Raw genomic sequence first — 24,504 nt, 5'->3', positions numbered from 1 at the left:
TGCAGCAGCCCTGTTGAGTATTGGTGGAGGGATTTTGATAAGAAATAGAAAGGATGAATTTGGTAGGAGGAAGGAAAACCCATATCAATGAGATTGCAGATGCATTAAATATCAGTTATCCGAGTATGCTTCTTAGTGACTATAGTAGGCTGAAAACTCCATTCAGACTGTTCCATTTGTTGAATGAATAATTCAATGACTTTTGGTTATCAAAAGAAGTCAAAATAATGCACACAAAAGCAAAATCCATAAAAAAGAGACTCCAGAAAAATAATTAGTAGACATTTATTCATATATTTTGGGTTTTTGAGCAATATGATAACTTTGCCAAAGGCTCTGTTGATGAATGACTGCTAACATTCTGATCATTTGGACTGGTGTAGTATCCCATGGCATTTTGGTTGTTTGTTTGACTTGATCTATTTTGGTCTTGCAATGCAGAAACAATCCATTTCCTTTGAGGGATATAGCACAATTAATTCCCATCATTATTAGAATAAACAAGAACCCAGTTAGCAGATGTGCCAACCTTCCTGTGTCCAAAGGGATCACATGAATCTTGAACACACGTATGATTAGTGGAAGAGCCCAACCCAATAATATCTGGGTATTTTGCAGAAAAAAATTAAAACTGGAACTAGAGAGGAGGTGGTGGAATGCATTAACATTCCTAATCAATGATTAGCAATCACAACTCATTAGGAAGGGAGTACTGTAGGAGTTTTTCAGTTTTAAAAAAAATGATGACTGCAAATAGATAACTGGCGCTTCCACTTAGACAAAGCAAATCATTTGAAGCTAGCATTTTGAAGGATGGGAAAAAAGATTCATTCTTGCTGTCATGTTCTAATTTTCTTAATCATTGTGTCTTGACAAGGAGAAAGGAGGGCTGTGAGTCAGAAGACCTGCCTCCTGCCCTGGTTTAATTGCAGACTAACCGTGTAACCCTGGAGAAGGTCTTAGAACCTCGAAATCTGAGAAGTGGAAAAGAGCCCAGCAGCTATCAAGTAACACTTGCTCCTGGATCAACCTCCCCTGTACTGACCTGGAAAGCCCCAGTGAATGGGAACTCACTTCTTCTTCAGGCAGTCCTTTCCTTTTGGATAGTTCCAGTGGCTAGGAAGTTTTTAGTGACATTGATCTAATGACTCTAGTTCCCATTGTTCTTAATTCTATCCTCTGAGGACAAGTAGAGTATACCTAATCTCTCCTTCCTGTGATGGCCCTTCTAAATGGGGAGGCAGTAAGTATTAGGCTTCTCCTGTAAGATTCATCTTCAGCCCCAGAGATTTCCCCTCAGCTGTAATATGAGGTGGTTAGACTCCATGGTCATCATCCAGCTCTTAAGCTCTAGCTCCTACTTCCATAAACAGAAAAATAAAATTGAGATTTTCTTTATCAAAAATTGATTTAGGGGCAGCTAGGTGGCATAGTGGATAGAGCACCAGCCCTGAAGTCAGGAGTACCTGGGTTCAAATCCGGTCTCAGACACTTAATAATTACCTAGCTGTGTGGCTTTGGGCAAGCCACTTAACCCCGTTTGCCTTGCAAAAACCTAAAAAAAATTGATTTGAAATTTCCTTCTATGAACAAGTGTGCATTTGTGTATTTGGGTGTTTCATATGGTGCATTTTCAGAATCCATAGGGAGAACAAACTAAACTTTCACCTAATATTCCAAATGTAGCTCAATTAGACTTTGCTTTAGTGGCTTTCTTAGCTTTGCCTTTTTTGCCAAAGCATTTCCGATAACAAAACTTGAAGGATTTCACAACAATTAGTACAACAGTCAACACAATGGCCAGGAGGAAAGCAATGACATCCAAGGAATGGTACTGGATCCAGTTGAGGTCATGGGCAGCAGCACGTAAATGTGGAGCCCCTTTGTTTCTCATCACAAACTCCACCCAGAACACGGCAAGGTCAAGGGGACTGATGGGTCGATCTTTGTGAAGAGCAGAGAGCCGCATGATGTTTTCCTTGTAGCTATAAAATGTTAAAAAAAAAAGGTAGATTAATTTCCAAAGCCCTCAATGGGGTGTGGGGGGGAAGTGAACACTTTATTATAGTGTCTGTGATAGATGAAGAAATGCCAAAGATTTTTGTGGTGCCCAAGATTTGGAGAGAGTTCATTTCAGAGTTACCCAAAAAAGAAGGTTGCCATGGCTTAAAATTCTACAAAGGAAATCAACTTGACAAAGGAAGGAGGCTCAATATAATGAACCAAAATGATTTATTATAATGAAAAGGAGTAAGTGGTAGATTGTCTGAAGATTGTATTGTAGCTTCACATGCTGTTTATCAACCAACTTATTTCAATCAATCAGGAGTGGATGACAGCTGAGGAAATCAAAGCAATCCATAATCATATGAAAAATTGCTCTAAATCACTAATTATTAGAGAAATGGAAATTAAAGCATCTCTGAGATAGCACCTCACACCTCTCAGACTGACCAATACGACCAGAAAGGACAATGATCAATGTTGGAAGAGTTGTGGGAAATCTGGGACACTAATACATTGTTGGTGGAACTGTGAACTCATCCAACCTTTCTGGAGAGCAGTTTGGAACTACACTCAAAGGGCAACAAAAATGTGCATACCCTTTAATCCAGCAATACCACTACTGGGCCTATACCCTGAAGAGATGATGAAAAAGGGTAAAAACATCACTTGTACAAAAATATTTATAGTAGTCCTGTTTGTGGTGTATGTCATGAAACACTATTGTTCTATTATAAACCAGTCGGGCTGGGAATTCAGGGAAGCCTGGAGGGATTTGCATGAACTGATGCTGAGTGAGATGAGCAGAACCAGAAGAACATTGTACACCCTAACAGTAACATGGGGCAATGATCAACCTTGATGGACTTGCTCATGCCAACAGGGCAACAATCAGGCACAATTTGGGGGTATCTGTGATGGAGAACGTCATCTGTATCCCGAGACAGAATTGTGGAGGCTGAACAAAGACCAAGGACTATTACGTTTAATTTTTTAAAAAAATGTTTTATTATGTAATTCTGCTATAGCTCATACTTAATGATTCTTCCTTAGGATATGATTTCTCTCTCATCACATTCAACTTAGATCAGTGTACACTATGGGAATGATGTAAAGACTAACAAACTGCCTTCTGTGGGGGTGGGGGAGGGAAGTGAGATTGGGGAAAAATTGCAAAACTCAAAATAAATCTAAAAAATAAATAAAAAAGAGTGGATTATGCACTTGATACTGGAGGAGAAGGAAACCAAAGGTGACCAAACTCTAGATGAATTATGGTAACACCCTAGAGGCTACAATTAAAAGAGATTGTTGGTTAACTTAAAGGACAACAAAAAAAGGGTCTTTAAAAGTGTCATTGGTGAATGAAAGATCAAAGAAGAGACAGGAATGATTAGGGAATAAAAGAGGTGCTACTAGACCATGGTTCATGTGCCAAGGATCTTCTGTCTTCTGTGCTGCAAACTTATTGTCTGTTACTCAAGGGTGTGCCATGGCAGTCAGAAAAAACTGGAAGGGATAAGCCTTGATAAAAGCAGATTGTCTCTAATGAGAATGCCTGGACAGACTGGATGAGGAATCCTCTACCCAGGCTGTTATGGAAGAGGCTAAAAAAGTCAAGTTCATACAGAGGAAGATGGTGAAAAGACTTGAATATGAATTGGCTGATAGAACTGGGCATCATTTAGCCCAGAGAAGAGAGACTCAGGAGATAGGACAGCTGCCTTTGAGGTGTGATGGATTGTCACATGGAAGGGAGACTAGATTTGGCTTGCCTAGTTCCTTTCCTTGCAAGGGTGGGAGCGGGAGCAGGGGAAGGAGACATATTGAAGCCAAATTTCAATTGCCAATTATAGCCACCCCAAGGTGCAATGGAATTCCTAAGAGGTCATCAAGTCCCAATCATTTGAGGTCTTACCACACATCAAATAGAAACACTTTGTTTGACTTTGTTAGGAAATCAAGGAGGGCTCAGAGATGCTTGCACTTCTTTGTTGAGAGGGAGGGTTCTCTTGGGGATTAGGAGAGGAAACATTGGAAAGTAACAGCAATGGGCAAAAAGAGCCCCATATGCTATTAATTTAAAATAGAATTAAAATGAGTGATTGTTTCTCAACTTATCTTATTAGAAACCTGGAGTTGCATAAATTAGAATTGCTTTTAAAAGTGGCACAGCAGTATTAGAAGTATCTGTAGGAAATGGTTATGCTGTCCCAACCTACTTTCTTACCTTTTATCATTGATAACACTCTTCAGTGCCTTGCTGAGATCATCTGTTGTCATTTCAAGGACATTCAGGGTCACACCTGCCCCTCTTGACTCCATGCGTTTAGCATTGTCCATCTGATCTCCAAACAAAGGCATCATCACCATTGGCACTCCATTACACAGTCCTTCATAGATCCCATGAGAGCCAGCATGAGTGATGAATGCCCGGGTCTTTGGATGAGCTTGGGAAGGAAAATAGAGAAAGAATTGCTCTATGGTTCCATAATCTATTAACTTTCAGGGAATAGAATATTTCACAGTCTGAAGGCATTATAAACACCCAATGTTGCTAATATCTATTGTGGAAAATCAGAGTATTTTTCTAAAAATATGTTTCATTGTCCAAACACTGGAGAACACTATTAGACTTGGCCACCATAATCGTGTCCAAACCTATTAGCTTTCTCTAGTGTTTGTCCATTTACTTATCTTCTGGTAGCCTATTTAGCGTTCTGTTGTTTTAGTTCTGTTTGACTCTTTGTGGCCCCATTTGGGCTTTTCTTGGTGGATATACTAGAATGCTTTGCCATTTCCTTCTTCAACTCATTTAAAGATGAAGAAACTGAGGCAATCAGGTTTAAGTGACTTGTCCGGGATCACATAGCTAGTAGTATTTGAGGTCAGATTTGAACCTAGGTTTTTTTTTCAACCCAAGCTTTTTCCACTGTACCACCTTGTTTTCCAAGTCTATAATTCTTAACAATTGTGACCACACAATGAACAGTAGTGAAAATGGTGCTGAGTGTTAAAACTTGTCTTCCAGAATCCTACTTTGATGATTGGTGACTTTTAGCTACCATTTAGACCCAAAGTACAACGATTTTATTATGACTAATTTGCTTAAAGGCCTTTTCTATAAAGGTAATACCCTATGTGTCTGCTGGATCAATATTTTTTTAAGTCATTTTGATGTCACAACAGCACTATTTTTCTGATTATTGCAGATTTGGGTAAATAATCCTTTGATTAATTTTATTTCAGAAAAATTGACTTGAGTCATTATCTCACTTATTGATGCCCATCTGTTGTCTTTTTACTGACATATCTCTGGATCCAGTAGGAAGCAATTCAAGCCACCAACTGGCTATTCATGGTAGACCATGGCCTAATTCATACTCCTTTTCAGTATTTCCAGAGTTTTAGTGTTAAAAGAATTATAGAATCTTAGAGTTAGTCATCTAACCACTGATCATTATATCTTTTTTCCCTGAAGAATGTGTCTGGATTGCTATGAACTACAAGCTTGAGTCAACCAAAAACTAGTGCCAATTCCTAGTGCATTACTGATCTCTGCCTTTGTCAGACCACATATGGAACATTGTGCTCTGTGTAGCAGGCTACATTTTAGAATGAACCTTGATAAGGTGGAGACCATCCAAAGGAAGGTGACCTGTGTTGGGAATGTCTTGAAATCCATGCAAGTGATTATTGAAAAGGGGAAATTGAGTCTGCAGAAGAGAATAATCCAAGAAGTCTAAGAGAGCTGTCTTCAAAGGTGAAGGATGGCCATGGATCAGAGGAATGAGTCCTTATTGAGAAAGCGAAATTATAAACTGTGCAAAAAAAGGCAATTCAACCTTGATAAACCTTGATAAAAATGAGACTTTCCCCAAAGCTAAATGGAATGAATACTTGGGAAGTCATGGGGTTCATCTTCACTGGAGGTCTTCAGTCAAAAAAGAAAAGTGATCTCTTGTAAGTGACATAATCAAAGGGATTTCTCCTGGTTGAATTAACTGACCTTGGGGGTCCCTTCCAGCTCTGAGGATATTATGATTCTTCAAATTCCTTATCAAGGGGTGGGGGGGAGGGAAGTAAGATTGGGGGGAAAATTGTAAAACTCAAATAATATCTTTAATAAAAAGAAATTTTAAAAATTCCTTATCAATTAAAAAAATCATTAAAAAGCTGCCCCCCCCGGTTGTGTCTACTGATTATCCCTTGGCTATGGTCTACAGACACTGAAACCTCGCTTTGATATCCATACCCTGTCCCTCCTACCCCCACCATATGCATGAACACATACCAAGCAGATCATTTTGTGGAAGCCATTTGACAAGTTTGGTGTTCTTGGCCAGATTAGGTGGTGTTTTTCCAGTGTACCTCCACAATACCTTGGGAGAGTAAAAAGTAAGAAGAATCTGAGAAAAGCCCATGATACAAGTTCAGCAAAGGAACAGAAGCAGTAACCATTAAGGACTTGAGATGAAAGAATAGAGACTTCGGGCAGTCCATCAAAGATCAAATTCACCCTTCATTTTAGACCTCTCTCCTACTTGTGTTCTCTGGAAAAATATGCTCACTTGCAGCAAGAAATGAAATCTCTTTTTCTCTGGCTAGTTTCTGGTATGGTAGCCCAGATCAAAGCAGCCTGGAGAAGGATTGGGATAGAAAGCCTTATGATCATAACTTCCCTGAGGCTTTTGAATTTAGCTATGGCACAGAAGTCATAGTCTATCAATAATTTGTTCTAAATGCCTTAATCATCTCCCTTTTCAATGCATCCCATACTCATTCTAGAAAGCTTTTTTTGCCTCAGAATGAATGTCATTTTTAACTCACAAGAAAGAGGCATGGTGTTTTTGGAGTCAGCAGACTTGGGTTCAAAATCCACATTGCCCAATTGTTCTTGGATGGAATTTTCTAGGGTTTTTAATCTCTAAAATGAGAGGACTCAACAACTGAACTGATGACCCTTGGGGCAATATGCCAGCATTCATTTGAGCATTCATATAACTACAGCAAAAAGCCCCAAAGTGGCTATGATTGTAATTGGTTCAAAGTATTTTGCAAATGGCAAGAGAATAATCCCACCCCAGGGGTGGGATGTTGGTTAGAGAGCCTGGAATTTAGAGTTAGGAGATTTTAGGGCTAATCCTAGCTCTGTTACTTACTGCCTGTAAGACAGTGGTCAAATCCTTCATCATGTTAGGCCTCCGTTTCTTCATTTGTAAAATGGAGGAGATTTGGCCTTGATGACATGGAATGTCTCTTCTAAGTCCAAGTCTAGGTTTCTATGATACTATTCAGATACTTAATCCATTAAACAGATGCCAAAATTTCTAATCTGACATTTTTACTAAAGAGTCAACGTTTGAATCCTATACAAATATATTCAAGAAAAACAAATATCCAATAAAGGTTGCTCTGTCCTACTTCTAAAATGGCCTTGTTAGGGAGGATGGTTAAATGAGCTTTGACTAAACTCAATGTAACTTGGCTGGGAAGTGAAAAAAGAGAGTTTAACAGTGAAACTCCAAACCACTGTCCTCCTAAGGACAACCTATTTGGATACTGTGGGGCAAGGGATTAAGTTTTGTCTAGGGCATGGGTAGGAAATGACTATGAAATCATGGTGTCTGGCTGCCAAGGCAATCCCAGGTGGGGCTGGAAGTTCAATAAATCTAGAAACTTTCTAGGGATGAATTAGTTTGGCCAAATCTAGCAGGCGAATTTTTAAGTTTTGGCCCTCAGCAGATGAAGGTTTCCCCACCCCTGGTCTAGGGACAGAAAAGAGTAGCAGAGAGTTGTCCTTACAGTCTGAGGTACTGTGCCCAAAGCTTCAGCGATTTCCATGGCTTTGGCCATTGGGATTTCTGAGACCATAGAGCCCAGAGAGAAGACCACAATTCCATGTTCCCCAGAAGCATTCACATAGGCTTCAAATTCCTAAAATGAGAAGAAAGCATTTAATTTAATGCATATCATATAATCTGTGCACAATATCCTTCTCTGGGGCCAGAAAATACCTGGTTCTGGAAAAAAAATGCCAGGCAGTGTGATCAAAAGAGACAGTGGATTGAGAAAGCTGAAATGACAGTAAAAACTGGATAGGTGCCAACTCCCTCCCATGATGCCTGAATAAACTCTCCCCAGGTAAACCATTCCCTTCCACTTTTTGGTTTGCTTTTAAAAATTTTAAAATTAAGATGTTCTGTTGGCATTCTTTTTCACATCACGGAACTTCCCAAGGTGCCAGAGCCGGCTAAGTGAAAAGTTGATGAGCTCCTCAGAGGAAGATGAAACAAACTTCTACTAATGTCCAGTTGTCACACTTCGCAGATTCCCTTCTGCAAATCCAGAAAGATAGGGAGTCCTTTTTAGATGAAAAAAAAAATCAGTCTCAGAAAAAGTAAGTGATTTGTCTAATGCTACTTAGCCAGTAAGTGAATAAACCCCACTCTGAATACTGTTTTCCTCCTGGACACTCCATTTCCTGACAGTAATGTGCTAGTGCACGCTAAGTACCAGAATGATGAACCTGTAAGCCAAGCCTGGGAGGGTGGTCTGAGGTACAAGGGTGTTTTGTGTTGTGAGGAACATAGTAGCTATCATCAAATGTTTAAGGGAGAAAGATTTCTCTTGTTCTTGTTCAAGAGACACTTGATTAGTCGTCACCATGTAACGGGCACCTTGTTGGGTCCTGGGGACGCAAAGAACCAGGTTCTGGCCCCAAGGCACTCAGACTATAACAGCAAAGGATAAAACCAGAATGGATGGGCAAAGTCAGAAGGATGGCAATTTGAGCCCATCCTAAGAATAAACTTGCTAATAATTTGAACTGTTCCCAAAACGCAACAATCTTTCTCAGTTGGTATTGTTTCCCATCATGGCAACCATGGTCCAAGAAGAGTCTGGACAACCATTGATCATGGGCAGAGCTCATAGAATTATGGATCTAGGGATGTGGAAGGAACCTCCACCGTCATCAAATCCAACCCCTCATTTTGCAGATGAGGAAATAGAACCAAGAAGAGGAGGTTCCCCAAGTCTACACAGGAGATGGGAGACAAGACTAAGCCTTAGTTGGGGTTGGGCAGTATGACATCTGAGTTTCCTTTCACATCCACCATGATTTTGACTCAAGATACAATTCTTTGTCTTCCATCCAATCATCTTGTGCAGGAGGACATTGTTTGGGAATCCTTTCCTCAGATCTCCAAGTCTTCTAGAAAAGGCCTTGCAGGACAGTTCCTTCCTACCACCTGTGGATTAGAACTTGAAAATGTTTAAAGTTGGGGGCAGAGGGACTGTACTAACTTGTTAGAAGACAAGGAGCAGAAATTCAATCCAAGATACAAAAGTCAGGAGTCCATTGATTAATAGTATTTTGGTGTCCTAGGGGCTTCTTTTGAGAACACCTTTTTGGGGACACTGAATGTCTGAGAAGGATCTCTAGAAGTTCCTACAGTTAACCAGTTACAGTAGTTTGGGGTAGTGTTCAATCACAAATAAATTTGCACTGATTTCTCACAGTTATTATGAGTGTCAGTGAGAAAATACAAACAAAATACTTTTCTTATGCTTATTATTAAAAAAACAAAGATTTTTTAAGTGCTGTCTCTATGTGAGACAAGACAGCTGGGAGGCACAGTGCCTAGAATCAGGAAGGTTCATCTTCCTCAGTTCAAATCTGACCTCATCCATTGATTAGCTGTGAGATCCTGAGCAAGTCACTTCACCCTGTTTGCCTCCCTTTTTTCATCTGTAAAATGAGCTGGAGAAGAAAAAGGCAAACCACTCCAATAGCTCTACCAAACCAAACCAAACCAAACCAAACCAAACCAAACCAAACCAAACCAAACCAAACCAAAAAACCTCAAACCCCAAACGGGTCCAGGAAGAGTTGGTCTCTCAAACAATAATATGTGAGGCATTGTGCGAAGCCCTGGGAATGCAAGGAGCAGAAGGAGATAGTCCTTGTCCTGATGGAGCTTACATTCAGTGGGGAAGACAACACATTAGGGGAAGGGGGGGGGGGAGATTTAGTATTATCATCTTCAGTATCACCAAATGACCTAGAATCAGGAAGACCTGGGTTCAGTTCTAGCTTCAGAAGCTTTCAGGTTGCAAGTTATTTAATCTTTGTCTCCCTCAGTTTCCTTATCTGTAAAATGGGGGTAAGAAGAGCATCTCCATTCTGAGGTTGTTATCAGAATAAAAGGAGATGTCTGTCATGAGCTTTAGAAACTTTAAAATGTTAGTCATTATTCTAGTTGTAATTCTATTACTTCCAACCCTTCCAAGAAGTCCTGTAGCCCCGTGGAGGTGGAGGCAGAGGAATTGTGAATTGAGGCTTGGGTTGGGACTTCTGCCTTCCCCATTCAAGCTTTGTCATGGGCAAGTTTCTAGGCCATTTGCATTTCACCGTCTCCATTTGTAAGAATAATGGTGATGATGATGAAGGTGATGGCTAGTATTTCTATTTAGCTTACTGGATCCCAAGGACTGTGCTAGGTAAGCTAAAGGAAGGGGATTGGACTCAGCATCCCCTTCCTTAGAACCTTCCTCAATCCCAGCCCTAGCCTATCTGTCCCTCCCCAGGCTGTTCTTGCCCCTCCCTGCTCCCCCCCTCGCCCCCGACCCAGACCCCTTCCCGCAGCCCTTCCCTGCCCTTTCCCCAGCCACGGGTACCCTGAGTGCAGTGGCCCAGCTCTGCTTGGAATCCACAACTCAGTGAATTTTTTTTTTGGTGACAATAAAGGAGAACCAAGCAAACAGCAGACCCATGCTGCACAATGAATGAAGAATCCTGAGAGATTCTCTGCTCCGGGGCCTGAAACCCAAGAGGGCTGGGCTGGGGTCTAAGCTGACTCTTTCCCTCTCTCTCTGCTTAGTTGGGAACCTCTGACTGAACAAACAGAGGGCTGGGGAAGAGGCCAGGAAAGACTGGGAATGGGGAAGAGCTAACAAGAGGAAAAGGGGCGGGCCGAGGCTGAGAAGGCTACAAACTCGCAACCTTGATCTTGGACACACTGGGACCCAGAAGGGCCCGAGGGCCACTAGGATCCTGGCTTGGGGAGAGTCAGACTTGACTGAACAACAGTTGCAGGCTTGCTACCAAAACCAAATTCTGCAGAATTTCCAAGTTATTTATGACAAACAAAAAATCAAAAACAAAATTTGAGAAGTTATCCCTTTGGGAATATTTTTTCCAAACCAAGGAGAGCATAAGAAATGTTATTATGGTTCATACCAAGACCGCTGGTCACTTCAGGCTCCTTTGAGGCTGGTCACCCCCAATATTGTGTTTAATAAAGTGGAGTTGTTAGCTGCTATGAGGGGCCTGGTCCTGGACATAGTCTTTCCAAGTGATTGGCATAAAGATCACATATTTACAAAATTCTGCACTGGAAGGTTGTCCAGTGTGGGGCCCTGGGAAGGCATATGCTAATTCCAGCTCTGGTACATAAAACACCAGACCATAAATTACCCCTATCTAATACCCAATTGTCCTATATGGAAAATAGGAATAATGACCTCCTATCCAATGACTTCTTCAGGTAATTGCACAATGAAACTGAGATCCCAAGGGAGCACTTGCATGAAAACGTGGAGTCTTCACTAATCTGGAAGGCTTGAAAGAAAGGGAACAAGAGGAGAGGATCCAGTACTCACCTGAGACAGTGGTTTTGTAGAAACACAGTTAATCCCCCCAATGAAAACCATATTGGGCATGATGGGCCTGGGGTAGTCCTTGACAAAATCATTCCTCAGAAGCCAAATAGAGCCATGACTCAGAAGGTCCTTGACAGTCACTTCTTTGTGGAGGAGCTCAGAAGCCAGACTTGCATATGGGGAGTACACAAAGTCACAAAGAAAGAACTGGGCTATAGTCATGAGCAGGTTTTTAACTCTCTGCAGAAAAGTCATATGATCTGTGTTCTGAGAAAACGCTCGAGGAATGTAAGAAGAAGGGTTGGGGCATTGTGTGGCTTCAGAGTCTAAACTGCATGGCAACCCGTGAAGAAAGTAGATTGCTGGCAGAGAGAGATACTTGGCCACGATTGGGCCACAAGGGAGGAAAGGGTCTGTGAAAACAGCATCAAAGTGATGGTCTCCAAGAAGGGTCATCAGTTCTTGGTTGGAAACCAAGTGGGAGCAGGCGGACAGAAGAATACTTGAGACATTTCTTATGCTCTCCTTGGTTTGGAAAAAATATTCCCAAAGGGATAACTTCTCAAAAACCTTATGACTCCTCTTCTGGGCCTGGGATTTCAACTCTTCCAACTGGAAGGGCACTGGATACTGTCTGAGGGTATAAGATGAATCTTCTTTAATATGTAGAGTTGCTGCAGGGGCAACCACCTCGATCTCATGGCCTCTTCGATGCATCTCCCGAAGGACCCCCTGTATACTGAGCCAATGACTGCCATCTTGTGGAACCACCAACAACTTGCCCCCCTCTGCCAACACCACAAAATATATCCAAAGGAAGAGGACATGTTTCCTCCAGACAGATCTCCACCTTGTCGTCATTGCTACTTCACTCAATCCTTCTGCCTATTTCTCTTGTGACAGAAACTAATTTAAGTTAATATTTAATCAGGAATTGAAAAAGTCAGTTAAAGAGAGCAAGACACTTGCATATTAGAAGTTAAAGAGTGCCCCAAATAGGGATTTACTGAATGTTATCTGATGCTCTCTCACCCTTAGATTCTCAATTAGGAAAGAGGTATGCTGGGCCCTGGACTGAGATGGATCAGTAATTATGGAATCCTGGCTGATACCTCATCCCCAGTTCCCTGACTCCCTTATAGGACGACACTAGAACAATAAAGTATACCTTGACCTAACCACCACAGTTTGTGTGACCTATCACACTGTTTGAACACACTACAGAAGCTAGCCAATAAGAAAGCATCACCAACAGGATGTGGACCAGGATGATGAGTCATAAATGACAGAAAGGATTTTCCCTCCAGGAGCACCTGCCCACTATCTTTCCTTGCTATCCTTGAGCAAATATGATGAAATAAAATTTATTCTAATATCATTATCATACATTAATGCCTCCCAAGTGAGTTTTCCTTTGTTTCCTCATTTCCAAGGCCACCAAGGCCCCTCATAGCAACTAACACCTCCACTTACTGAAACATTAAAGACAACATTGGGGTGACCAGCCTCAAAGGGGTCTAGGCTGAAGTGACCAAGTGGTCTTGGCATGAACCAGGTGCACAGAGTTTGCCAGTCCCCTGACTCCTTTAATGAGCAGAGTCTGTTGGGGAGCATGAACCTGAAAAGAATCAAACGTTTAGCTTTGCATGGTTTCGCCCCATGCAGCACCCTTCCCTTAGGGAGCAGAGTACTCTAGTTGCATGACCATTCATAAACGTCCTTTTGCTTGGTTTTGGGGATGATTTGTCAATCTGAATCCTTTTGGGAGACCAGGACAAGTATTCCCTTACCTTAACAGTAACTCATCAATGTGGGAACTCCCTTCATCAGGGCAAATTCCAGCCCTCCAGCACCTTTTCTGAGTGACACACCTGTCCACGGTCTCTAGAAATCTTCCAGAAAGGATCCAGTTAATGCACAGCTGGTCAGAATTCCAATCCAGCTTGATCCCAGTAAGCCAGAACAGTAACTGTACATAATTATGGCCCAAGAGAAATATTGTGTGTGTGTGTGTGTGTGTGTGTGTGTGTGTGTGTGTGTGTGTGGTGCTGGTAGTGGTGGTATCTATAACCCTTTTTAATTCTAGTGATTTGTCTTTGCTATGATCTCTAATTTATCCTATCTATATTTTTTCTTTCTTTTTTTTTTTTTTGCAAGGCAATGGGGTTAAGTGGCTTGCCCAAGGCCACACAGCTAGGTAATCATTAAGCGTCTGAGGCTGGATTTGAACTCAGATCCTCCTGATTCCAGGGCCAGTGCTCTATCCACTGCACCACCTAGCTGCCCCTTATCCTATCTCTATTTTGCTTGAACAAAGTTGTTTACATGCTGTCCTCCCCATGCCTTCCTTGAAGGCAGGGACTATTGTTGTTTCTGTTGCCTTTCTTTGGATCCTTAGGATTTGGAATAGTGGGAGCTGCAGAATGCACATTTTGATCACTAGGGTTTTCAAAAATGGCTCAACAATAGGTCCCAGCCCAAGCTCAACTTTATCATTGTTCCGGACCCTGATTGACTCAGAGAGAATGTAAATAGCAATTATTTCTGTTTTGGTCAGAAAACCCGAGTGTCTCCCACTCCCAGATTGATTTTTTTGGACTTGGTAAAAGAGATCATTCTTTGCTTCATTTCTTTCTAACTTAGTCTATTCACTGAATGGACATTGCCCCAGTCAAACTGAGATCTGTTAAGGATCTTAGCTTAAAAAGACCCAGACCTCCTATTATGTTCAGGACCATCTTCAGTTATCCTGATCCATATCTGACTTCTGGAACTAGGTCCAGGAGGAGAAAGTGAGGCTGGGGACTTTGCGCAGCCCTCCTTCACTTCAATCCAATTCACTTGCATGTCATGGCATCATGATGTCATGGTCCTCTTGGAGAATGAAAGACAAACATCTTCAACAACAATCCTTAGGGCTTGGTATTGTGCCAGGAATATAAGTGATTTAAATGCCTTTTTCCTGACTAAGTTGCTGGGGAAGAATAGGTATCTAGAATGGTGTATCTAAAACCACTGTAAATATTAATTATATGCTAACAAAACTGATAACTTAGTGAAAGTAAAGGAATTGTCAGAGTGGCAGAAAAAGAAATTGAGTGACATAAATGAACTCCCAGAGGGTAAAAAAAATTCTATGAATTTTTAAAGTGAATTTATCAAACATGCCTAGAAAAGTTAATTTCAATACAGCAAAATTGTTTGAAATAAGAATAAAAGAAGGCACCTTTCCAATATCTTTCTATTATATAATTAATAGATAAAGCTGAGAAAGAAAAATATTGACTAATACTCCCAAAGAACATTGATGGAAAAAAATGAGCAAGTAGGCCACTATAACCTATCAGAGAGATAATACGTTATAACTAGGTTGTGATTATACCAGGAAAGCAATGTTCATTCAGCATAAGGAATATTATAAATATTAACCCTACTAATATAATGATATTTTATAATGATAATGATAATTATAAAACCGATGTGATTATATAAATAGCTTCTGAAATGATTTTTTTTTGGTTTTTGTGAGGCAGTAGGGTTAAGTGACTTGCCCAAAGTCACACAGCTCATGAATATAGAGTGCCTGAGGTTGGATTTGAACTCAAGTGTCCTCCCAACTCCAAAGTCAGTGCTCTCTCCATTGTTCCACTAACTGCCCCTCTGAAAGAACTTTTGACAAAATCCAACACTCTTTTCCAGTAAGAACCTGGAGAGATTCCTGTTCTTCTCTAAGGTTTGGTTTACTTGATGTGTAAAATACAAAGAACTGTGCCTGGTGACCTGCCAGGACTATGGCAAGAGCCAAGTAAAATTAAGATTAAATATGAGGACTTTGAGAACCAAAAAACAGGATTCAAGTATTGAAGAATTATTACAGAAAATGCTAACAATCCAATAAAGTTACTCAAGGTCAAATTGACATATGTCATACTATGTTGGCAGATAGTGGCCCTCACAGGACATCTTGTTTTCTGCTTCCATCTTTTTGTACCATCCTCCGAGCCTGGATTTCTTTCTCTCTTCATCTATTCATATCAGACTTCTCTGCCCAAGACAATCTAAATTCCACTTCATTGGGAATCCCCCAGTTCATTCTTAGGGCCACTCATCCCTACCCTGAAAATTATATTGTCTTTGTTTTTTTCTAGACATAACCTGAATTTTCTTCTATCTGTTAGGTACGCTCTCATTTTTGCATTGGTATCTTGAGGGCCTCATGAAATCTTGATGTATAGTTGGCACTGGAAAAAATACTTGATTAATTGATTGAGAAGCTCAAAAGAAAGGGAGTCTACTTGTTCTAATACCCACCTGAGATAGTGGTTTTTTATAAACACAGTTTATACCCCCAATGAAAACCATGTTGGGCATGACTGGCTTGGGAAACTCTCTGACAAAATCATTTTTTAGCAACCAAATCGATCCATTGCTCAGAAGGTCCACAATGGTCAGCTCTTTGTTAAAGAGTTTAGAAGCAAGATGCTCATATGGAGAATAGACAAAATCACAAAGAAATACTTGGGCTGCAGTGAGCCCCATATTTTTCAGGCGCTGTCCAAAAGTCATTTGATCTGTGTTGCCAGAGAAACTTCTTGGGATATAAGAAGATGGGTTGGGGCACCTAGTGCTGACCATGTCAAGATTACAAGGCATTCCAGTTACAAAGTAGAGAGCAGGTAGAGAGAGGTACTTGGCTATAATTGGGCCACAAGGAAGAAATGGGTTAGTGAAGACAGCATCAAAGTTCGTGTCTTCAAGGTAAGTCATCAGCTCTGTATTGTAGACCAAGTGGGAACAAGCAGTAAAAATCAAATCAGAGCTATTTTTCATCCTCTCCATTGTTCTGAAAAGCATCTCCCAGAATGTTAACTTCTCAAAGGGATCATTTTTAATCCACTGAAAGCTGGCCTCCAGATCCTCTTTCTGGAAGGGTACTGGATACCTTTTGAGGTCATAAAATGGAGCTTCTTGGATAAGAGCAGTCACTTCAGGGGCAATCACCACAATTTCATGTCCTCTGATCTGCAGTTCCTGAAGGACACCTTGCATGCTGAGCCAGTGGCTGCCATCCACTGGAATCACCAGCAACTTCCCCCCTTCTGCTAACCCCAAGCAGAACAGCAAAAGAAAGAGTCCCGGAGCACTGGAATATTGAGCAGTCATCTCTCCCTCAGTCTGCCATTTGCTACAAGCTGTTTGTCTCTAGACCAAAGGTCTTTGATTTGTGATTCTCAATCTTTTTACCTCCAATTGATCTGTAGGACAAGTTAAAATTTAGCCCAGTTCCATGATTGTTTTTATTGAGAAAGGGTAAACTACAGAGAACAAGGCATTTACTTTTGAAAGAGTGGTAATTTTAAGCAACCTCCCATGGCAAGCTATCTAAATAGGGAGGGCATGCTGCAGATTTGGGGCTGAAAGGGACCTTTTCCTGTGGTCATCCAGTCCAGCTCTTTCATGTTACTTGTGAAACAACTGGGAGATGAAGTGAGGAGCCCAATGTCACACAGGTGACACATCCAGATCCTCTGACCCCAAATCCAGAATACCCCCCCCCACTATGTTACACTGCCTTGTGGTTTGTATAAAACTCCAAAGTCAGGGGCACAGCAGATGTTCTAATTTGGGAGACAGGAGGATCTCTCTTTGAATTCTATTTCAGCCTTTTTAAGCTTGGTGACCCAGGGTAAGTCACTTAACCTTGGAAATGCCTACAGAAAGTCTTTAGGGCTGGTCTTGTAGATCATGTCCCTTTCACTAGAGGATGGGTCCCACACACGGAGCATTCTTGCTGATGAAATGACATGATGCCCATGATGCCAATTCAAAAAGCTTTTCTCTGTCAGAATCAAGTATCTGGACTGGATAGAATCTGTCTTCTTCCAGAGTCATTTTTTTCAAGGGTCAGAAGCACATTGATCCTAAATTGTAATTTACTCAAAGAATACATGAACCAATAATTAAGCCCTGTCCTGGCATTTGGACACCTTCCATGGAGAGAATTCCCTGCTCCTCTTTATCTTGAGAAGTCTGAGGAGAACCTGTTGACCACTTTCTCTGCCTAAAACCTCTTCCTAGCTCCTAGCTGCATGGATAGCTGAAGGGGAGAGGTATTGCCTTGGTACTTATATTTCTTCACTTATAAATGAGAGAGGAGGACCAGACAGCCTTTCTGACCCTTTTTGGTCATGGTACACAATGAACCTAAGTCAAGACTGCCTTTCTCCTCCGATTATGTCCAGTGCCATTATTGGATGCCTGGGTGGGAGCATTCTCTCCTTTTCTGGGTATGTGGGCCATACTTCTTCATCTCCTTACTTGGATTTAAGCTCCTTGAGGGCAGAAATGATTTCTCTTTTGTACTTTTGCATTTGCATCCCAGCCCCTGGTAAAGATCCTGGCATGTGGTAAAGACTAAAGAAATGGATGACAGTGGTTGGATGAAAATGAGAAATCATTGAGAAAATGGTCCTTTGGCCATTCCATTTCCTGTTTCTAGAGTATATTTCACATAGTAGGTGCTTTGTAGATCTGCCCATAACTTTTACATGCTGATTGTGGAGAATGGACCTTCCCATTGTAATCTGAGTTTCCTGTGCTTTTCTGCAATGCCTGGTGTATATGAGGAGTTTAAATGATGCATATTTATTGGTTAAATAGAATTGAGTTGTCCATGCTTCTGGATGGAAATAGTTCTAAGGAGATGATTTTCTCTGGGGTTTGGTGGGGCAACATCCTAATTGAACAAAATCCTCCAACTCTCCTGAACATGGGGAAAAGTGGCTGAAGGATCAAAAAAAAAAACCCAACAGCAATCTCACTGAAGAGAAAGCCTTCACTCTCATGATTGTTGTTCTGGAAAAAGCTTATTCATCAATCCCACATGAAAATCCATACTATGTGGTTCAAAGGTTAAAGAGAAGACTTTTCCTACATGCCAAATGTCAAGAAGATTCATGAGCTGGTGACATGGGGCAAAGGTTATACACACACAGAAAGATCTCTCCATTCTGCTGAGCTTCCAGCCTCTGTGGCCTTTCACATGGTTGAGGCACTTTACTCAATGGCCCTCCAGAAGTAGATGAAAGCAGCATGATGGGTGTTGGCAAGGAAAAGCTTTTTGGAAAGTTTTTCCCAACAAGTCAAATGATCAAACTAAGGAGACTGAGAAAGAGTTCAGGTAGGGAGGGGAAACCAGAAGAGCAGTGTCATGAAAAGTAGGAAGAAGAGAGTAGGAAGGAGAAAAAGGCTGCTGGTGAAGTCAAAGACCATAGAGGTTAAGAAGGATGAGGACTGAGAAAAGGTCATTGGATTTGTCAATGATAAGATGACTGGTAACATTGGAGGGGCCAGTTCTGGTTGAAAGATGAAATCAAAAGTCAGTGATAAGAAAAGAGTGAAAGAGAGGGAAGTGGAAATTTTTGTTGTGGATGATCTTTTCTGGAGTTTAGTCACAAAACCCCAGAGAGATACAGTCCAATCATCACCAAAGATAGATAGATCAAATGAGGATATATTGAAGCAGGGGGAGATGTGAGCATATTTGTTGGCAATAGTAAAATAGCCAAGAGTCAGGAAGAGAATGAAGATTTGTAAGAGATTGGGGGTACTGAAGAAGACAAGGTGTAAAGGGATCACTTGTGCAGGCAAAGGGATCTGACGTGGCAAAGGAAACTCACTTGCCCAAGGTTATACATCTAGACAGAGCAGATCATGGACTCAATTAAGACTCCTGATTTGATATCACTCAAAAGACAAAGACATCATTGCAAAAAAGCTATTTGCAGGTAAACTTTTCCTATCTTTATCATCACCTCTAATTTGTCTCTATAGGTGTAATAAGTTCAGGAAATGTCATAGAGCTTATAATGATTTTCTGGGACCTCCTTGGGTCATCTCACTATGGACACTAAGAATACTGTCTTCTCCTCTCTTAAAAACAAGATGCTCAAAGTTGCCAACTGGGGAGCATCTGTAATATTGGTTACGGGATCACATACCAACCTGAGAGAGTGGTTTGGTCTTTGCACAGTTGATGCCCCCAATGAAGACCATATTTGGCATGATTGGTTTAGGGTAATCCATCACAAAGTCTGTCCTTATAAGCCACACAGATCCATGACTCAGGATATTCACCATACTCATGTCTTTCTGAAGAAGTTCTGAAGCCAGGCTTGTAAAAGGTGAAAAAAACATATGGCACACCACCTTATGGAATGAAGAGTATAGAATGTTCTTTACCTGCTGTAGAAATGTCATCTGGTCTGTGAGTCCTGTGGTCATTCTAGGGATATAGGAAGGTGGGTCAGGGCAATGAGTGCTTTCAGCATCAAACCTACAGGGAACTCCTCTCAAGAAATAAACACTTGGAATGGATAAATACTGGGCCATAATGGCACCACAGGGAACAACCGGATCAGTTAAAATAGCATCATAGTGGACCTCTTTCAGAGATTTCATCAGTTCCTTGTTATAGACTAAGTCCATACAAAAGTTAAGCTGCATAGAAGACATTTTCCTCAATATGGCAATGATATCAAAAACTCTATCCAGAAAAGGTTTTGGATCAAAAAATCTAGGGAAACTTTTGTGTATCATCTCCTGGAAGAGGTCCTTGCTGTAATTGACTGGAAAGCTCCTCAAGGTGTAGAATGGTCCTTCTCTGATGTGCACGGACAGTTCTGGAGCCAGGACAATACTTTCATGGCCTCTCAGGCTGAGCTCCTCAATGAGTTCCCGCATGCTGAGCCAGTGGCTTCCATCCATAGGGATCACCAGTAGCTTCCCACCTTTGGCTAAGCCTAGGCAAGCAGCCCAGAAAGCCAGCCTCACCACAGCCCTGGACCAAGAACGGAGCACTGGTGCCATGTCTGCAAAGTCCAGGGTCCTTAAGAAAGAGCCAGTTCTATATAAGCTTTACTGTGTTCCATTTTGATAAACTCTGTTCTTCTCTTTTTCTGGTCATGGAAACAATGAGACATTTAATGAGATAAAATGTAAGTGGAAGAGAGATGGAACTTTGGATTCTTCATATATGTGATTGATTTCCTTAGATTAACCATTAAAAGAAATATCAATATCTCTATCTCTTCCTCTCCTCTGGACCAAAAACATCCACAGAACAACACTGTCTTGTTTTTTAGGATGTTGCAAGGCAATGGGATTAAGTGCCTTGCCCAAGACCACACAGCTAGGTCATTATTGAGTGTCTGAGGTCACATTTGAACTCAGGTCCTCTTGACTCCAGGGCCAGTGCTCTATCCACTGTACCACCTAGCCACCTCAGAACAACACTATCTTGATCACACTCATATCAGAATCACAGTCTCCAAATTTTGAGGTAGAAGGGGACTTAGAAGTCACTTCATTTTACTAAAGAGTAACCAGAGGCCAAGAAAAGGAAAAGGACTTGCCAGGAACTTGGCTGTCCTCTCTCAAAGCCAAATTTCTTCTCCTACCTTATCTGCCCAATTTTTCTACAATAAGTGATGTGCATCAGATTGCATAATTTCCTCCCTGCTGCCTTCTTACTTACTCCCTTATGAGATGGTTTCTGTTCCTGTCTGACTTGACTTTTCTGGTGCACTTGGTATTGGAATTCCCTCCTTGAATCTGTCTGTCTCTGTCTATCTTTGTTTCTGTCTGTCTCTGTCTCTGTCTGTCTCTGTTGCTGAGTCTCTCTGTCTTTCTCTCTGTCTCGGTCTCTGTCTCTCTCTGTCTCTGTCTCTCTATCCTCTCTTCTGATGATACTCAGCCTCTGTGACTTTTCACCGGATTTAGAAACTTTTCTCAATGGACTTTTCTGAAGTAGATGAAAGAACCATGAAAGAAATGATATTTGGAAAACGTTTGTCCAAGAAGTCAAAGAGATGATTGCATGGGAATAATGACCATCACATCCCTTTTTGAATGAAGCAGATTCCACATCAGTTTTCATGTACCACTCAGTCGATTACAGCTGTCTTTTATCGATGATCCTGCGCCCACCGTTGGAGCCTTGGTCTTCCTGGCACCCTTCGGGTATCAGTTCACATCTTACCTTCTTCAGGAGGTTTTTCTCTGCTCCACAGCTCTCTCTCATTATCATCCATGAACTGCAGTTGTCTGAAAGGTTTCTCATTATTTTCACATTGTCACCCAATCAAGTTTCTGCTTTTAAAAGTTCAGGAGTCATTTTTCCCCTTTCTGTGTATGCCAGAGTCTCACAGTACCTATCACTTCATGACTCAGTGCCCATTACTTTTATGGAAGGCTAAGAAAGAAGGGGGAATTACCAACTTTAGGGGAAGGGTGTCCCCACCCCAAAGAAATATTGTGTACTGATGAAAAAAAAAGACAGTTTCATGAAGGTCATGGAATGATAAGAAGTTCATTGGTTAATTATTTCCCTCTAACCACAATATGAAGCCATTATCTTTCACATCTCATCCAGCCCAAGGCTGGGCATGGTACACTTGGTTGGAGTCCAGAGGACAAGACTGGACCAACTAACTGGGGCACACCATTTCATTCACCTCAGCCTCAGTATCCTTATGTGCACACAGAGATGATTATCCCACCTAACTCAATAAAGCATTGGAAGATCCAAGGAAATAATGGATATAAAATGGTCTGTGGTATGAGCTTTTATTATTATCCTAGTGGTTCCTTTACGCCCACTTTTGTGAGGAAGGAAGTCAGCGTGATTTAGATTCATGAATGGTAGATGTGAAGGCAGAACCAAAGAAAGACCCTGTGTACCTGCACTATCAGGGATGATTGATACCATTATTTAAAAACTAAACTGGATCTTACTCTTAGTCTAAGCTCAGAAAAGAGATGGAAATCCCAAGCTTAAAATTACAATTTCACTACTCTCTTTCTAAGTATGAGGTCAGGCAAATCCAACTGCCCATGACCATCTGACTTAAGATCACAGGTCTTCAGAATTGGGTGAAGCTTGGCTGGAGATCAGGAGATCACTGAGTCCTTTGGTCTCATTTCACAGAAGAGGAAAGGAAGGTAATATAATGTGGGGGTGAATTAGTGGTAGAGTTGCTAATCATGCCCAAGTCCTGTTCCTGCCTATACCCAATGGCTTCCCTCCTTGGCTCCATACTGATCCTTCCAGCCTGAGCTCAGAACAACTGCATTGGTGCCACAGAATGAGAGGGAGGGCCCTTCTGGCATGGGGGGAGATAAGAGACAGGGCATCTTGTTGGCGGAAGAGTAGGGAGGCAGTTATCTCTGGAGAGGTGCACACAGGTAAAGGTATAAGGTATAAGAAGCCTGGAAAGGAGAGGGGAGGTAACAGGTTAGAAAGATCTTTGAATGAGACTTCTGGGGCATCGACAAAATGGTGGCATGAAACTAGCGTGCCGTCAGAGCTTTTCCCTTCACAATGTTAAGTGAAGTCTCTACCCAGGCATTAAAGCTACAGATTCTACCAAAAAAAGATCAAAACAAGTTTTACCTTTGACATCATGGAAGGTCTTCTGAAAAAGGTCTGTCTCTTTGGGGGAAAAAGGGGAAGTAAAGTCCAGCTGGGCAGGAGAACGGGAAAGCCAGAAGGAAGTTTCTAGTCAGAGTGCAACCCAATTCCCAGTAGCGAGTCAGCATTCTCAAACCAAGTTTGAGCCTTTGGAACATGGACAGAAGACAGGACTGGGTTGGGAATAAACCATTGCATTGGCAGAGCCTAGACCTATAGGAGGAAACAAACCTCTTCTTAGGACCATATGGCCTGTGTAGGTAAGATCTTGGCAGTTGATATTCCAGAGATCAGACCCCAGCCCAGGCACAAAAAGCTCAAGATTATACTCCCTATACCATGAGAACAGACCTCTACAATCAAAATGAACAGAAAAAGAGCTAACCATAGAAAGTCACTATTCAGATAGAGATGATAAAAATGCCATCTCAGAAGAAGAAAATCGTGACAAATTACCTACATGGGAAACCTCAAAAGAGGTCATGAATTGGATTAAAATCCAAAACCTCATAGAACTTAAAAAGATTTTAAAATCCAAAGAAGAGAAGAATAAAAATAGAAAAAAAGAAATGAATGCCATGCAGGAAAATTATGAAAAATTGACCAAAGAAATTAACTCCTTTAAAAATAAAAATAACCACCCGGAAAAAGAATATAATTCAGAAAACAAGACAATTGACCAACTAGAAACAGCGATGCAACTCATCTAAAAGCCAAATCAACCAACTAGAAAAGGAATACAAGTCATCTAAGAGTCAAATGACCCAACTGGCAAGGGAGTGCAACTCAGCAAAAATTAACCAAATGGAAAAGTAAAACAACTTACTGAAAAGTAAAATTAACCCAGTATAAAAGAAAATTCAAAATCTAATGGAAGGGAATAAATCTCTAAAAAAGTAGAATTAGAAAAAGAGAAACTAATGACTCTAATGATCCCATCAACCAAAATCAAATGGCTGAAAAAATTGAAGAAAAGGTTAAGTACATATTAGGAAAAGCAATGACTTGGAAAATAGATCCAGGAATTAAACTGTCTACTAGAAAACTTAGATTTAAAAAAGCCTGGAAAATACCTTTCAAGAAATCATTATGGAAAGCTCTCCTGATGATGATGTTTATCCTTCATTGTTGAAGAAGATCATGACATCAGGGAGCTGATGGCATGACAAGAACTAATTGGATTTGAGTGAGTGGGAAGTGCTATGCTAAGTCACCAACTCACTTTCTCCTCCAGAGTTTTCTTGGTCCAGTGAACAGATATGAATCAAAATGACTGGAGTTCATCCTGGATGTGTGATAATTAGGGTTAAGTGACTTTCCTAGCATCTCACAGCTAGTAAGTGTAAAGTGTCTGGAACTGGATT

At 41.2% G+C, this 24,504-nt stretch overlaps 1 protein-coding gene across 10 annotated transcripts in view; it reads right to left on the bottom strand.

Moving 5' to 3' along the window:
* Window positions 1-271: 271 nt before the first annotated feature.
* The window catches only part of LOC141489139 (UDP-glucuronosyltransferase 1A1-like), an 80,296-nt gene continuing 56,063 nt past the window's right edge, over window positions 272-24,504 (bottom strand). For 2 of the 10 annotated variants that reach the window (XM_074189846.1, XM_074189847.1), the window contains exons 2-5: window positions 7,810-7,941; window positions 6,299-6,386; window positions 4,235-4,454; window positions 272-1,985 (exon numbers count right to left, since the gene is read on the bottom strand). In XM_074189846.1, the coding sequence (XP_074045947.1) occupies window positions 1,688-1,985; window positions 4,235-4,454; window positions 6,299-6,386; window positions 7,810-7,941 (738 nt within the window). In that variant the 3' untranslated portion in view covers window positions 272-1,687. Of the gene's footprint in view, window positions 1,986-4,234; window positions 4,455-6,298; window positions 6,387-7,809; window positions 7,942-11,670; window positions 12,788-15,319; window positions 15,340-15,981; window positions 16,922-19,674; window positions 20,692-24,504 lie in introns of those variants that run through there. The other 8 variants (XM_074189855.1, XM_074189854.1, XM_074189852.1 and 5 more) reach the window with 8 other exon arrangements.

The sequence above is a fragment of the Macrotis lagotis genome, chromosome 5 (assembly GCF_037893015.1).
Source record: "Macrotis lagotis isolate mMagLag1 chromosome 5, bilby.v1.9.chrom.fasta, whole genome shotgun sequence".
Taxonomy (NCBI): Eukaryota; Metazoa; Chordata; class Mammalia; order Peramelemorphia; family Peramelidae; genus Macrotis; species Macrotis lagotis.
Note: the sequence above shows the minus strand (reverse complement) of the source record. Positions and strands in the feature narration are given on the sequence as shown.